The 14,223-nt window shown below is 37.0% G+C and overlaps 1 protein-coding gene across 3 annotated transcripts in view; it reads right to left on the bottom strand.

Moving 5' to 3' along the window:
• The window catches only part of CDK7 (cyclin dependent kinase 7), a 68,390-nt gene extending 55,050 nt beyond the window's left edge, over nt 1-13,340 (bottom strand). For 2 of the 3 annotated variants that reach the window (XM_064272819.1, XM_003408078.4), the window contains exons 1-7: nt 13,182-13,290; nt 12,803-12,862; nt 7,139-7,172; nt 3,245-3,312; nt 2,225-2,293; nt 1,387-1,497; nt 130-248 (exon numbers count right to left, since the gene is read on the bottom strand). In XM_064272819.1, the coding sequence (XP_064128889.1) occupies nt 130-248; nt 1,387-1,497; nt 2,225-2,293; nt 3,245-3,312; nt 7,139-7,172; nt 12,803-12,862; nt 13,182-13,247 (527 nt within the window). In that variant the 5' untranslated portion in view covers nt 13,248-13,290. Of the gene's footprint in view, nt 1-129; nt 249-1,386; nt 1,498-2,224; nt 2,294-3,244; nt 3,313-7,138; nt 7,173-12,802; nt 12,863-13,181 lie in introns of all 3 variants that reach the window. The other variant, XM_064272822.1, reaches the window with a different exon arrangement.
• Nucleotides 13,341-14,223: the final 883 nt, after the last annotated feature.

Genomic DNA, 14,223 nt, shown 5'->3' with positions numbered 1-14,223 from the left:
GTAATTTATAGAGCTCTTTTTTTTATTTTTATATTTATTCCTGAGATATTTCAGAGAAGCCAAATGATGCTCATTTGTGATTAATATCCTTTATAATTATAAGCTCTCAATTATTTAAGGGATTCTTACCTGGTTACAACCTGATGTGTATAAGCTCTGTTGGGGCTCCCAAATGATTTGGCCAGGCCAAAATCTGCCAGTTTTAGAACTCCATTTTCATCTAGCAATAAGTTGTTTGGTTTTAGATCCTGTATCATGAAGTTTTAAATAAATGAGTAAGTAAGTAGGGTGGGAGAGAATCCCATAGTAACACATTTTAAATGCAACAACAAAAAAAGGGTAATACCCAAAATTTAAAAATAATCAATATACATTTTCTATTGATAAATAATTTCATCAAAACTAACTAAGATTGGTATTACTACATACCAAGACCTTGGGTCAAGGTAGTCATGTTGGTGAGCTTCGGTTTACCTATCTCACATGAGTTGTTATGGGGATTAAATTTGACATTTTCTGTAAAAAGACTATAATGACTGGCTCAGTAAGTGCTGAATAAATGGTAGCGACTATTACTTTAATAACAATGATAAATATTAACTTTAGCAAATAAAAATGTTTGCATTTAGAAAGGATGAGAAACATGTTCTGCAAAATCTATGTTGAAAACATACTAGCAATAACCTAAAAGATACCCCAAGTTTAAGGTCTGAGAATTGCTAACTATACAGATTGTTCTCAGGTATTTAAAAAGGGTCCCTAAGAACACCTACCTAACTAAATTATCAGCCTTGTTCTAACAGCCGAGTGTTCCTAAAAATGATTCAATCATTTCAAAAATTTTACTTCCTAACATCATAGAATTTTAGAGCTACCATAAATATTTTTCTAAAGGTGTTTTAGCACTGTTAATTTAGTCCAGGCACTCATGTATTTTTTCCCATAACAAACGTATTGCAAAAAGAGCTCTGGACTTAAACGCAAAAGACCTAGGTTCTACCACTTGTTAGTTATCAGCTGTCTGGCCTTGGAAAAAAAAAAAACCTTAATCAGGTCACTTAGCAACTTAGTTCTTCATCTATGAGAAAAAAAACAAGGATTGGACAACCAATCCTTCTAGGTCTAAACTTTACATAATATTTAGAGTCCTCACAGCACCATCCAGTGAAACAACTGATGGAAACACACAGAAGAAGGTGGGATAAAACGGCATAGGGTCACTATGAGTTGGAATCAACTCAATGGCAACAGGTTTGGGTTTGGTTTTTTAATACCTTTATTATGTTTAACAATTTACATATTCAGGCCATTATGTACTAAACTGGCTACATATAACTTGACTACAACATAACAAAGTAATCATACTTGGCATATTTAAAACCTTACCCTATGTAGAATCCAATGCTGATGTAAATATTCTAATCCTTGAAGAGTCATCAGCATGTACGCTTTGATGTGTGATGGTGTCAGCACAAGACTATTATCCTTTATTATAACCTGTAAAACGGGCATACGATGAGTAACTTTATTATTCCAAATAAACTCCATCTGCCTTCTGTGATGGTATTTTTGTTCAAATCTTTTCCTTATTTTTAAAAATTGGGTTGTTATTGTACTATTGAATTTTGAGGGTTCTTTATATATTCTGGCTATAATTTCTTCACCAGATGTGTTTTGGAAATGTTTTCTCCCAGTCTGAGGCTTTTCATTTTCTGAAAAATTCCTTCCAAAGAGTCCCTTTTTCCACCCTTTTTATAAAGCCGATTTGTGTTTTCAGTCATGTACTACTGAGAGAATCTTGAATTCTCTCAGAAGAATGTACAAGGTGCTTAATTATTTTAAAATTCAATTTTAATGGATTTTATATTCCTCAAAAAGCAACTTTGCTTTCAAAAGGATAACATTATTCTGTGATAATATGGGAGACGAATGCTCTAAACTCTCAAAGGACTAACACTCACTTCTCTAAAAATAATAACAATAAGGAAATTCAGAAAACAGAAATGCTAAGGAAATCTAAATCCTTGTACTTAATACTGGGAATATGGCTAAATAATTAAAAATGAAGCATTCAAAAGGGCCTCTTGACCTTTGGAGTACATCCAGATTTCAACAAAATTAAGTATTCCTTTGACTACTTGTATTTTCATAAACAGAAAATGAACATTTAGGTTCTCTTTCGATAAACTGGAAGAAACAATTCTTCCAGGAATCTTAATCTTACCTCTAGATCAGTTTCCATAAAATCAAATACAAGGCTAATGTTAGATTTATGTCCAAAAGCATCAAGGAGCTGCAGAGCAAAATTAAAAAAAAAATTAAAATATACTTCTCTGTTACATACTTGCCAATATTATACTGAGATAACTTTTAAAAATCTAAACACACACTTAGAATGTTGATAATTCCTTGTAAAGCTTGTCACTTTATTAAATTTGCTATTTGTCCCTTTTTTCTAGGAATTAATACTTTAAGACACAAAAATATTAAACTTCTTTCAAAAATCGTTAATTCCAACAATCTTTGGAGTTACAGCTAAGAAATGAATGAATGAAAACCTTACTTCAATCTCTAGTTCAGAAAAATTTCCAAGCACGGTGCTTAAGAAAATCTTCTAATCAGCAGCAGCTATCAATGAACAAATACATTCACTATGCAAAGCACTATTCTAGGTACTTGACATGTATTAAATCAGCTATTTTCACAACAACTCTATGAGGCAGGTACTATGGCACAGATGAAAGAACTTGCTCAAGGTCTCACACAGAGGGTTTTGAATGGAGGCTCACACTCTTAACCACTATGCTAGAGCTCCCTAAGCGTCAGAATGATTATTTGACACAATTAGCCCTGTATGTCAATATTCGATGACACAGTTCATCAAATGTATAGTTTTAAAGACACTGCCTACAGGACAATTGGAAACCCTGGTGGCATAGTGGTTAAGTGCTACGGCTGCTAACCAAAGGGTCGGCAGTTTGAATCCGCCAGGCACTCCTTGGAAACTCTATCGGGCAGTTCTACCCTGTCTATAGGGTTGCTATGAATCGGAATCGACTCGATGGCACTGGGTTTTGGACAGGATGATTGGGACAGAAAATACATTTTCAGGCTGATACATTTCTAAGCTTTTTCTGCAAGGCTACCTAGAACACCTCATCTTGCTGAGCCTTCAATCAAAATCCACCACATTCAAAAAAAGGAAAGGATCACAAATCTCAAAAATAATTTAGATTATACTCACACCAATTATATTTGGATGACTTAGCTCCTGTAATAATTTAATCTCTCTTAAGGCTGTTCTATTTATACCTACATAAAGACAAAGCCAAGGGAAAGGTTAGTCATCCGATGATAGAGCAATGAATAGTCTACAGAAAAATAAGGTTATTTTGACAATTTTTTGCTTTGACAAAAACAAGTCTGTTTTTCTTTGATGTTGCTTTAATCTTAAAATAGATTAATATAAAAAAAGATTAATATAAGGACGATGATAAATGGTGAAAAAAGTATTTCCTTTATCTGTAGCATATGAGATCTGAAGACTGCTGGAATAAGAACACATATAAAAGTATAACATATAGGTGATACGTTATTAGCTTCCGTTCTCTTGCTCTACAAATATTAGGGGCAGATTCTCTCTGCTAAAAGCAAACTAGTAGATGGTATCTTTTTCAGTCAAAGGATTGTTGTTATTCGCTGTCATTGAGTCGGCTCTGACTCATGGTGATCCCATACACAATAGACCCAAATGCTGCCCAGACAATATTCTGCTGTGAACCAACTGACTAATTTTTGGAAGTAGATTTCCAGGCTTTTCTTCCTAGTCTGTCTTGGTCTGGAAGCTCCGCTGAAGCCTGTCCACTATGAGTGAACCTGGTGGCATCTGAAATACTGGTGGCATAGTTTCCAGCATTGTAACATTTTAACTGACAGATGGGTAGAATACAAAGGATAGAACAGAAAATTAACATACGATCTGGTACTAGCAGTTACATGGATGATGGGTCTTCTTTATAGGTACTATTTTTCTTTTTTATTGTGGTGAAATATATGTAACAAAATATTTCAACGATTTTTACATTCAAACATGTTTATAATTCAGGGACACCAATTACATTCACCAGGTTGTACAACAACCACAGCTGTCAGTTCCCAAATTTTTCATCACCCCTAACAAAAACTCTGTACCCCTCAAAACAATATAAGCCCACCTCCACCATTTTATCCTTCCCACTACCCTGGTAACCACTAATAAACTCTGGTTTATACATTTGCCTATTCTGGACATTCATATTAATGGGATCAAACAGTTTTTGTTCTTCTGTGTCTGACGTATTTCACTGAAAAATATTTCATTGTTTAGCACATTTTATTTATCCATTCATCTGTTGATGGACACTTGGGTTGCTCCCACCTTTTGGCTATTGCAAATAATGCTGCTACAAACACTGGTGTACAGGTATCTGTTCAAGTTCCTGCTTTCAATTCTTTCGGGTATATACCTAGGGATGGAATTGCTGGGTTTGAGAAACCACCGAACTGTTTTCCACATTGGCTTCATCATTTTACATTCCCATTAGCAACGTATGAGGGTTCCAATTTCTCCACATCATCGCCAACACTTGCTATTTTCTGTTTTTCTGATAACAGCCATGCTAGTGTGGGTGAAGTGGCATTTCATTGTGGTTTTGATTTGCATTTCCCTTGTAGCCCTGGTGGTGCAGTGGTTAAGCACTTGGCTACTAACTGAAAGGTGAGCAGTTTGAACTCACCAGCTGTTTCTCGGGAGAAAGGTGTAGCAGTCTGCTCCCATAAAGATTTACAACCTTGGAAACCCTGTGGGGCAGTTCTACTCTCAGTCAGAATCCACTCGACAGCAGTGGGTTTGGTTTTTGGAATCCCTGGTGGTGCAGTGGTTAAGTGCTATGGCTGCTAACCAAGAGGTCAGCAGTTCAAATCCGTCAGGTGCTCCTTGGAAACTCTATGGGGCAGTTCTACTCTGTCCTATAGGGTTGCTATGAGTTGGAATCAACTTGACGACTGTGGGTTTGGGTTTTTTTTAAGGACTACAGGCATTTGGACATCTTTTCACGTGCTTATTGGCCGTATGTGTACCTTCTTTGATGAAATATCTATTCAAGTCCTTTGTCCATTCTAAAATTGAGTTCTTTTTATTCTTGAGTTGCAACTATTTTTTTAAATTATTTTATTTTGTTGTTGTTGAGAATATACACAGCAAAACATACACCAATTCAACAGTTTCTGTGTGTACCATTTAGCGACACTGATTACATTCTTTGAGTTGTCTTAACAATTCTCACCCTCCTTTTCTGAGTTGTTCCTCCCTCATGAACATAAATTCACTGCCCCCTAAGTTTTCTATCTAATCTTTTGAGTTGCTATTGTTAATATGATCTCATACAGATAGTTCTTTAAAGAACATCATGCTCAAAGCATTTACTAGTTAAGTTAAATTATTGTTTGGTTTTAAGATGACTTCAGGGGATATTTTGGTTTAAGGTTTAAAGATTATCTCAGGGCAATAGTTTCAGAGGTTCATCCAAACTTCATGGCTCCAAGAAGTCTGAAGTCCACGAGAATTTGAAATTCTGTTCTGTATTTTCTCCCTTTTCATCAGGATTCTTTTATAGAATCTTTGATTGGAATGTTCAATAATGGTAGCCGGGCACTATCTAGTTCTTCTGGTCTCATGACAAAGAAGGCAGCTGTTCACAGAGCCAATTAGCCACACATTCCATATTCTCCTTTTCCTGACTCCTTCCTCTGTTGTTCCAGCTGAATAGGGACCAACTGTTGTGCTTTGGATGGCCCCTTGCAAGCTTTTAAGACCCCAGGCACTGTGCATCAAACTAGGAGGTAGAACAGAAGCACTAAACAAACTATTAGGCCAATTAACTGCAATGTCCCACAAAACCAAGGCCCTAAATTTCCAAACCAAGAAACCAAACCCCATGAGGTTTTTGTTGTAAATAATCAGCCTCAGCAGCCAATTTTTTTCTGTCATTGCTGTAAATATATCACAAAACTTTTGCCAATTCAACTTTTTACAGGTCCACAACTTATTGACAGCAATTACACTAATCAGCTGTGCAACCCTATCCTTAACAAGATATTTCCATCACCGTTAAACACCCTCCTCTTTTCCCTCCCTCTCAACGCTGGTAACCACTAATAAACTTTTGTTCTCTATATATGTTTTTTTACATAAGTGAAGTCATACAGTATTTGTCCTTACTTCACTCAGCGTAATGTCTTCCAGCTCCATATTGTAGAATGTATCAAGACTTCATTTCTCCTACCAGCTGAGCAGTATTTCATGGTGTGTATGTGCCACATTTTGTTTATCCATTCACCTATTGATGGGCATTTAGGTTGTTTCCACCTTTCGGCTATTGTGAATAGTACTACAATGAACACTGGTATACAAGTCTCTTTTTAGTCTCTGCCTTCAAGTCTTTTGGGGTAGAACCATTTCTTGATGATTAAATAGGACTTGGCTGCTAACCGAACGGTCAGTGGTTCAAACCCATTGGGCAGTCCCTGGGAGAAAGATGTGACAGTCTGCTTCGGTAAAGATTACAGCCTTGGAAACCCTATGAGGCAGTTCGACTCTGTCCTGAAGGGCTGCTATGAGTTGGAATTGACCCGATGGCAATGAGCTTGGTTTTGGTCAAAGAGAACTTAGCATCCAAGCAAACAAGGTTTTGGAAGAAGGGATATCAAGAAATCTTTTTCCTCATGCTCTTATCTATTTCATAGTGGGCTTTATGTATTTCCATGAAAGTGTATTCTGCATTATCCATGTAACTGGAAGCTAAGAAATAAAAGAAACAATAGCCTGTAATGCCTAAAACAGTAATGAAGACAGAAAGCAAGACAAGTCACTAAGAATCTTGCTGGGTTCCTTTTACTTAGGTGATCTGAATGTTCCTCTGAACATCTAAACTGTAGAAATCACCAAATATCCTTTCTCTATCTTGAGTCTACCCTTATTCTTCTGAGACCCTATAGTAACTTTATCTAGAACCCTTGCTAATTCTAATTAATACTTTGTTCATTTTCTCAGTGAGAATGGAAATATTTTCTGTTCTGCCAGATTACATGAAATACTTACCATCTTTAGCTTCTGATCTATGTCCAAGTTTGATCTGGTAGGGAGGAAAAGCAAACACATTAAAAGTGTGTTAAATTACTTAGACTAAATGCATAATATGTAAATATTTAAAAAACTCAGCCACAGCCAAAACATGTAGAACTCATGTGCAGCTAGTATTAACAGGCAAGAAGGGAGTGAGAATTATGAATCAGAAAGGCAAAAATAATAAGAGAGGATCAAGTACCTACCATTCCTTGCTGCTTATTTGAATTATACATTCAAATAATGGAATTAAGAAATAAATGTCTCCTTTATCTTTACAAAGTTAACAGTAAACAAAATACCCAAGAGTATACTGGTTAAAATTAAAAAAAAAATTTTTTTCCTTTCAAGTAAGCCTACTCCGGAGGAAAGGTGTAACATATAAACAAAAGAGATGTTGTATTGTTAGTAATGTGACCAATATTCTCATAGGAATAATTTCTAAAAAGAAAAATTACACATTGCAATGGATATAGAAAATGGTTAAACTGTTGTTACTGTGAATAAGCATAACAAATCATACTAATAAGGTTAACTCACACACAAAATAGACCACCAGCTAAACAACATTCTTATTCACAACTCATGGACTGTCACTAATCAGTAATAAAAAAAAAAGTTACTTCTGGAAGAAGACAGCTATTCTATCTTAAAAAAAAAAAAAAAAACCTCCCACCTATACACTACAAACAGGACATTTTGTTAAAAAGTAGGCCACTTATTACAGTATAAAAAAAAATAAGGCAATTAGAAATAAATCTAATAAGAGATATACAAACCTCTCCAACAAGAAAACTATAAAATTCTATTAAAACATGTTTTTTAAAAGCAAGTGACCAAAATAGCCTGTTTACTGACAGGAAGGCTCAGTATCGTAAATATGTCAAACATTATAATTTTCTTTAAATTCAATGCAACTAAATCTAAAGCTCAACAGCATTTTCATGTACAGTGACAAACTGATCCTAAAATTTATATGGAAAAGTAAGGGGCTGTACAATTTTTAAAATTATTACATTTTCCAAACATAATAAAAAAATAGATTAGTTTCATGAAGCCCCATACTTCATCACACAGATTTAACAATTACCAATATTTTGCAACACTTACTTTATTCATTCATCTTCCCCCCTTTTTTGGCTAAAATATTTTAAAGCAAATCCCAGACTTCATGTCTTTTCACTCCTACATACTTAAGTGACCATCTATAAAACATACATAGCCATAATGTCGTTTTCACACAACGAAGTTAACAATAATGCCATGGTACCATCTAATATCTAGTTCATATTCAATCTTTCCCAATTGTTTCAAATTACCCACTTGGCCATAGGGTATCCAAAACAGTCTGGAAGGAGAACAAGGCACGTGAGGCTTGCCAGATTTCAAGTTATCATAGAGGAATGTAATTAAAGACACTGTTGTTATTGGAACAAAAATGGGAAAAAAAAAAACGAACTGATGGAACAAGACAGTGTGCTCAGAAATAGATCAAAGTATATACTGGAATTTGAGTTATGACAAAATGGCAACTCACCAGGAAAAAAAAAAAAGAGTATCAATAAATAGTGTTGGAGTAACTGGTTGCCTATATGGAAAAAAAAAAACAAACAAACAGTGAATTCTCCATAACCCACAACACAGAAAAATTAATTCCTGATAGAATTAAAACCTAAAGGTAAAAAGTAAAATTAAAAATTTTTAGAATATAAGAATTCTTTATAAACTAGAGGTAGGGAAGCATACAAAAAGCAAACCCACAAAGGCAAAAAAACTGATAAATTCAACTATATTAAAATTTAAAATTTTTGTGCCTTAAAAGATACCATAAAGACTGAGAGAAAATACCTGCAATGCATACTTCTGAAAAATGATCAACATGCAGAACATATAAAGAATTCCAATACCATACTTCACGTAAATAACTTGCATGTTATATGGTTTTTGCCAACTGCCCAACCCCCACAAACATACGGTAAATCAACTGCAAGAAAAAAATCTATGCATTCTAACAGAAAAACAGGTAGGAGTAAGTCCAAAAAGCCAATAAACCTAAGAAAAGATGGCCAACCTCACTGGTAGTTAGGGAAATGCTAATTAAAACAATAAGCACATAGTATTTTTGATTCATCTAATTGACAAATATTTTAAAGTTCTAACAATACAAATGATAGGGAAATGTGGAAAATGAACTGTACAGCAATTTGAGACTATCTGGTAAAGCTGACGTTATGCATATAAGGCGTAGTGGTTCGCACATGTATGTAAGATGGTTCACAGAAGACTGTCCATAACAGGGCTGTATTAGGCAACAACATTAAAAAACAGCCTAAATGTCAAAAAGAAAAATGGTCACGAAAAGAGAGACTGGAAGCAGGGCGCGGGCTGTCTCACTGAGGGGAGAGTAATTGGAACTATGTAGTAAGGTGTATATAAGTTTTTATGTGAGAGACTGACTTGATTTGTAAACTTTCACTTAAAGCACAATAAAAATTATTTAAAAAAAAAAAGCCTAAATGTCAAAAAGAGATTACATAGAAAAGTTTTACTGTAATCATACAATGAAATCTAATAATCAGGGAGCATGAACTAACCAGAGCTACATGTATTAATACGGAGAACTTCAGAAAAACAAGTTGCAAAGGAATATACGTTAGGTATATAAAGTTTTTTTATATAAAGTTTAAAAGCATACAATAGTACCTACTGTTCTGAGATACACTGCAATATATTTGAGACAAACACTGAAAAACAAGAAACGATCTAACAGACGATAAACAGGGAATTGGTTAAATAAATATGGAAATAAATTCGATGGGATCTTTTAAAAGAATGAGATCAATATAATACTTAAAAGGATAAGATACAATATGTGAATGATTTCAGAAGAGCTTATTTAATGATTTCCTTTTTTTGTAAAATAAATACACATGTGGGACATAATGTGGGATGGGGAAAAAAAGGTATACCTCAAATTGATGAACCTTAAGTTTCAGAGTTCGCTAAACCAAAAAAAAAAAACTAAACCCACTGCCTGTGAATCGATTCCAACTCATAGCAACCCTAAAGGACAGACGAGAACTGCCCCATAGCGTTTCCAAGGAGCACCTGGTGGATTCAAACTGCTGACCTTTTGGTTTGCAGCCATAGTTCCTAACCACTACACCACCAGGGTTTCCTCAAAGTTGCATAGGAGAGAATTGACTTCTAAATTACACATTTTTGTATTGTTAGCCAAAAATTGCTATAAACTATATTTGTATATGGGTGAAACTGAAATATATGGGTGTTGAGAGGTGTAAGGATAAATTGGTGTTCACATCCCAACTGCAATTGTCCTGTGGAAATCTCAGAAAACCACTATTCTGTTACTAACTATGAAGATATAACAAATTCCCACTTTCCTTGTTCAGTTCTGATTCCAGCCACCCATATGGCACTTCTTTCTCTAACCCCAGCCACCTGGAGCTAGATAGATTTCACAACTTAAAAGGACACTGTCCTTTAGGCTGCCAAATAAGCACACACCAGATGAAAGCCTGGGGGTCTGCACCACACCCTTACTTCTGACTTGCTGGGCACAAAGTAGGGGTTTCCCCACTACCCCTTCAGGGAGCCAGCCGCAAGCTCAGGGGCCTCTCCTGGTCTCCCTCACTTTCACCTGCTGGCTCCCATTACTCCTTTGGGTTTGAAAATCTGCTGGAACAACTCACAGAAGTTACTATCCTCACAATTAGATTTGTTATCAAAAATAGACAGAAATCAGGATCAGCATAAAGAAGAGATGCCCAGGGCAAGGCTAGGGTGGGTTACCAACATGAAGCTTCCATGTTCCAAAACACATGCCACCCTCCCACATGTATCAATGTCTTTCATCAACCAGGAAGCTCTTGGAACTTTTATGTCCACGGCCTTTACTGGCTTCATTGCATAGTCATGATTGGGGTCTCACTGAATATGCGTAACTGATTAAATCATACCACCCTCCCTCCCTCCCTGAGGTTAGCTGACCAGGTGGTCCTTGTGGCCTGGCCAGCCCCTTGACTCATTTGTACAAATCCTCAACTGTTGTCTGGAGGTTTTAGATAATAAAATCATCTTGATTACTCAGGAGATTCCAAGGGTTATCTCTCAGGAACCAAAGACAAAGGCCAAACTGAGTTCTTTGCCTCACAGGAGGGGAAGGTCCACAAGCACTAGATCCTCAATGTTCATAGTGGGAAGCATAGATAATGTCTAAAATTGAAAGGGGAAAAAAAAAGTTCAAGAAATAATAATACATAAACATATTACTTAAAGATACGGTGGTAACACCAGAAGAAACAGGTGAGTCTAAAGTGTGTGCTCTGAGGAATGAAAACCTGGGTAAAGAGGAGTCAGGCAGGTTAAAATCCTGTTCTATTAACTGACTTTTAAAACTATAGGCATATATTATTTGAAATAAAGGTTAAACATAAAAGAAGATTCTACAAGTCACCTTCAAAGGAGAAAAGTCTATTACTGAAAAACAGATTCTAAGTCCTAATTTATGTTAAAAGCAAGCAAACAAAAAACGCCAAGCTACTAGGACTTTCAGACAACTATATAGCTCAATATGCCAACAATATGAATACATCATACTAGCTAGTCAGAGCCCTGGTGGTGCAGTGGTTAAGAGCTCAGCTGCTAACCAAAAGGTCGGCAGTTCAAATCCACCAGCCACTCCCTGGAAACCCTGGAGGGCGGTTCTGCTGTGTCCTACAGGGTCACTATTAGAACTGACTCGATTCTCGATTGCACCTATCAAGAACAACTAGTCAGTCTGGTCAATGTATTTTGTTTTGTTTTTTACAAATGTGCCAGTCACAGCTCTACGCATAATGTAAGGGGAAGAAAACACAATAAACTCACAAATAAGAGAATTTTAGAATTTGATAAATGGTATGAAGATGACACAAGGAAATATGCCAAAGAATGACTGTGAAGGAGAGGGACACACCGGTTTTAGCTATAGTGGACAGGGAAGGCCTCTATGTGGAGGAGACATTTGAGTGAGACTCCAAAATAAGAAGGAATCAGTCATGCTACGTTCTGGGAGGGGAATGAATTTAATGTGTTAAAGGGACAGAAAGGTCAGTGTGGTGGAATATAGTGAACCGGGGGTAGAATCGAAAAGATGAAGTTTGAAAAGATCAGGAGAGTTTAGATGTTTTACAAAGGAGTGGCTATACTGTTGAGTCACAGAATGTATGCTGAATATGGCTTAAGTTTCTTAAATCAATGTGAGTTAAGCAAAAAAGCTATATAAAAAATTTAAATATAATGCAACACACATTATTGCTAATGCTAGTGAAAGCCTTTCATGGTAACTCTGTCAGCAGAAAATAGACGGAACAGATGGGCAGTACTTGTCCTTTATATAACAACAAAGTTTATGTAGCAAAAATAATGTACAGTTTCTTCTTCACTTCAGTTTCATTTAATGGAACAACAAACTGGTTCAATCCCAGAGTTCTATCTTAGAAAACAATATCCTAATTCTATCGTCTCTGAAAATGACATAACTTATTAGCAGAGATCAAGAGTACTAAAACGGTCATCTATCAGCTCATAATACATTTTCAAAGAGACTTGAAAGAAATGACCCAAAGTGTAACTCACTTTTTTAATGGCGACAATTTGATTGGTGTTCTTGTCTCTGGCCTTGTAAACTGTGGCGAACTAGACAGAAAACAGAAATAACATATGAGTTTATGGAGTTTTCTTGTAATTGCCTTTTTACTTTTTTACATTTTGGGAAGCACAGGGCCGCTAGAAATGTGGTGGGATACTCCACGTCTGTTCTTCGGAAGGGAGGGGGCTGCTCAGGGGTCACCTCTAGGGTGTAAAGAGAAGGGTAGCACGCGCGGCTGGGCCGCCTCCACCAAGGAGAACAAGCAGCCAGGCCAGTCCGCTGGTCCCACGCGAAAATCCGCGAGGGTCTGAGGCGGCACTGTGCTCTCCGCTCCGGGCCCTCCCAATCCCAGCACGAGAGCCTCACCTGTCCCTCTCCGAGAAAGTCCAGTTTCTCATAACGCTTTGCTCGCGACTTCACGTCCAAAGCCATTCGGCGCGTGAAGCCTGACTCCGAAAACGTAAGGCTCCAAAAACCAAGCGAATTTAAAGCTACCTCAGAGGCTCCGACAGCCTCTTCCGTTCACTGGACTCCCACACTGTAGTAGCCCCGCCCCACTTCCGGGATGGGCGGGGTACTGCTAAGTGGATACCAGCGGGGTCCGCCCTCCGGAAGCTGCATGAGACCCGGCTGATTGGCTGGGCTGTACCGCCCCCGCCTTGCGACGTAGTCTACTCCGGGTTCCGCGAAAGGAGTGTATCTGATGGTGGCTGTTTGCGTCACCCTTTTACAGTTCTTAATTTGGGTCTTTTCTTAGCTACTGGAGACAGGTCGGCGTTCGGATTTGGTGTTCTCAGTTCGGAATTTGGTAGGTGTGTGTGAGTGTGGGAGGCTTGTCCTTTTCCTTGATCTCGCTTTGTAGCTAGTTCATGATCGTGTATGGCCTCGCCACGGTTGCTATGGACGCCAAGCTCCGCGATCACAGGTTACTTAACCAAGTGTCACTTTCTTAGGGACTGGTCTAGAGGCATTCTTAGTCCAGTTCATTTATAAAGCAGGTCTAAAAATTCAACTCAGTTGAAACGTGCTGTGATCCTCAATTCTCTACCCTTTAAACTGGAAATCATAATAGACTACATCATAGGATGGTGAGGATTAGATGAAACACTTAGAAAGTTTAGACACGTAAGTGCTCTGTGTGTTATCTGTGATAAATACCCAACTTCTAGATCCCTATCAATTTTCATACAAATCAACAAAATAAAGTTAACATATTAACTCATTGAAATAATATGTAATTGAGTGCTTACTATGTGCCAGGCACTGGTGTAGACTTTGAGAAATCAGCAAGGAACAAAACAAAAATCAGCATTCCAGTGGGAGAAACAGGTAATAAGCAAAATATGTTAAGATACTTAGTGATAAGTGCTATGGAGATAATAAGGGAGTGTTATTTTAAATAGGGTGG

Source organism: Loxodonta africana, chromosome 2, assembly GCF_030014295.1.
Source record: "Loxodonta africana isolate mLoxAfr1 chromosome 2, mLoxAfr1.hap2, whole genome shotgun sequence".
Taxonomy (NCBI): Eukaryota; Metazoa; Chordata; class Mammalia; order Proboscidea; family Elephantidae; genus Loxodonta; species Loxodonta africana.
This window is presented reverse-complemented; position numbering and strand designations above follow the sequence as displayed.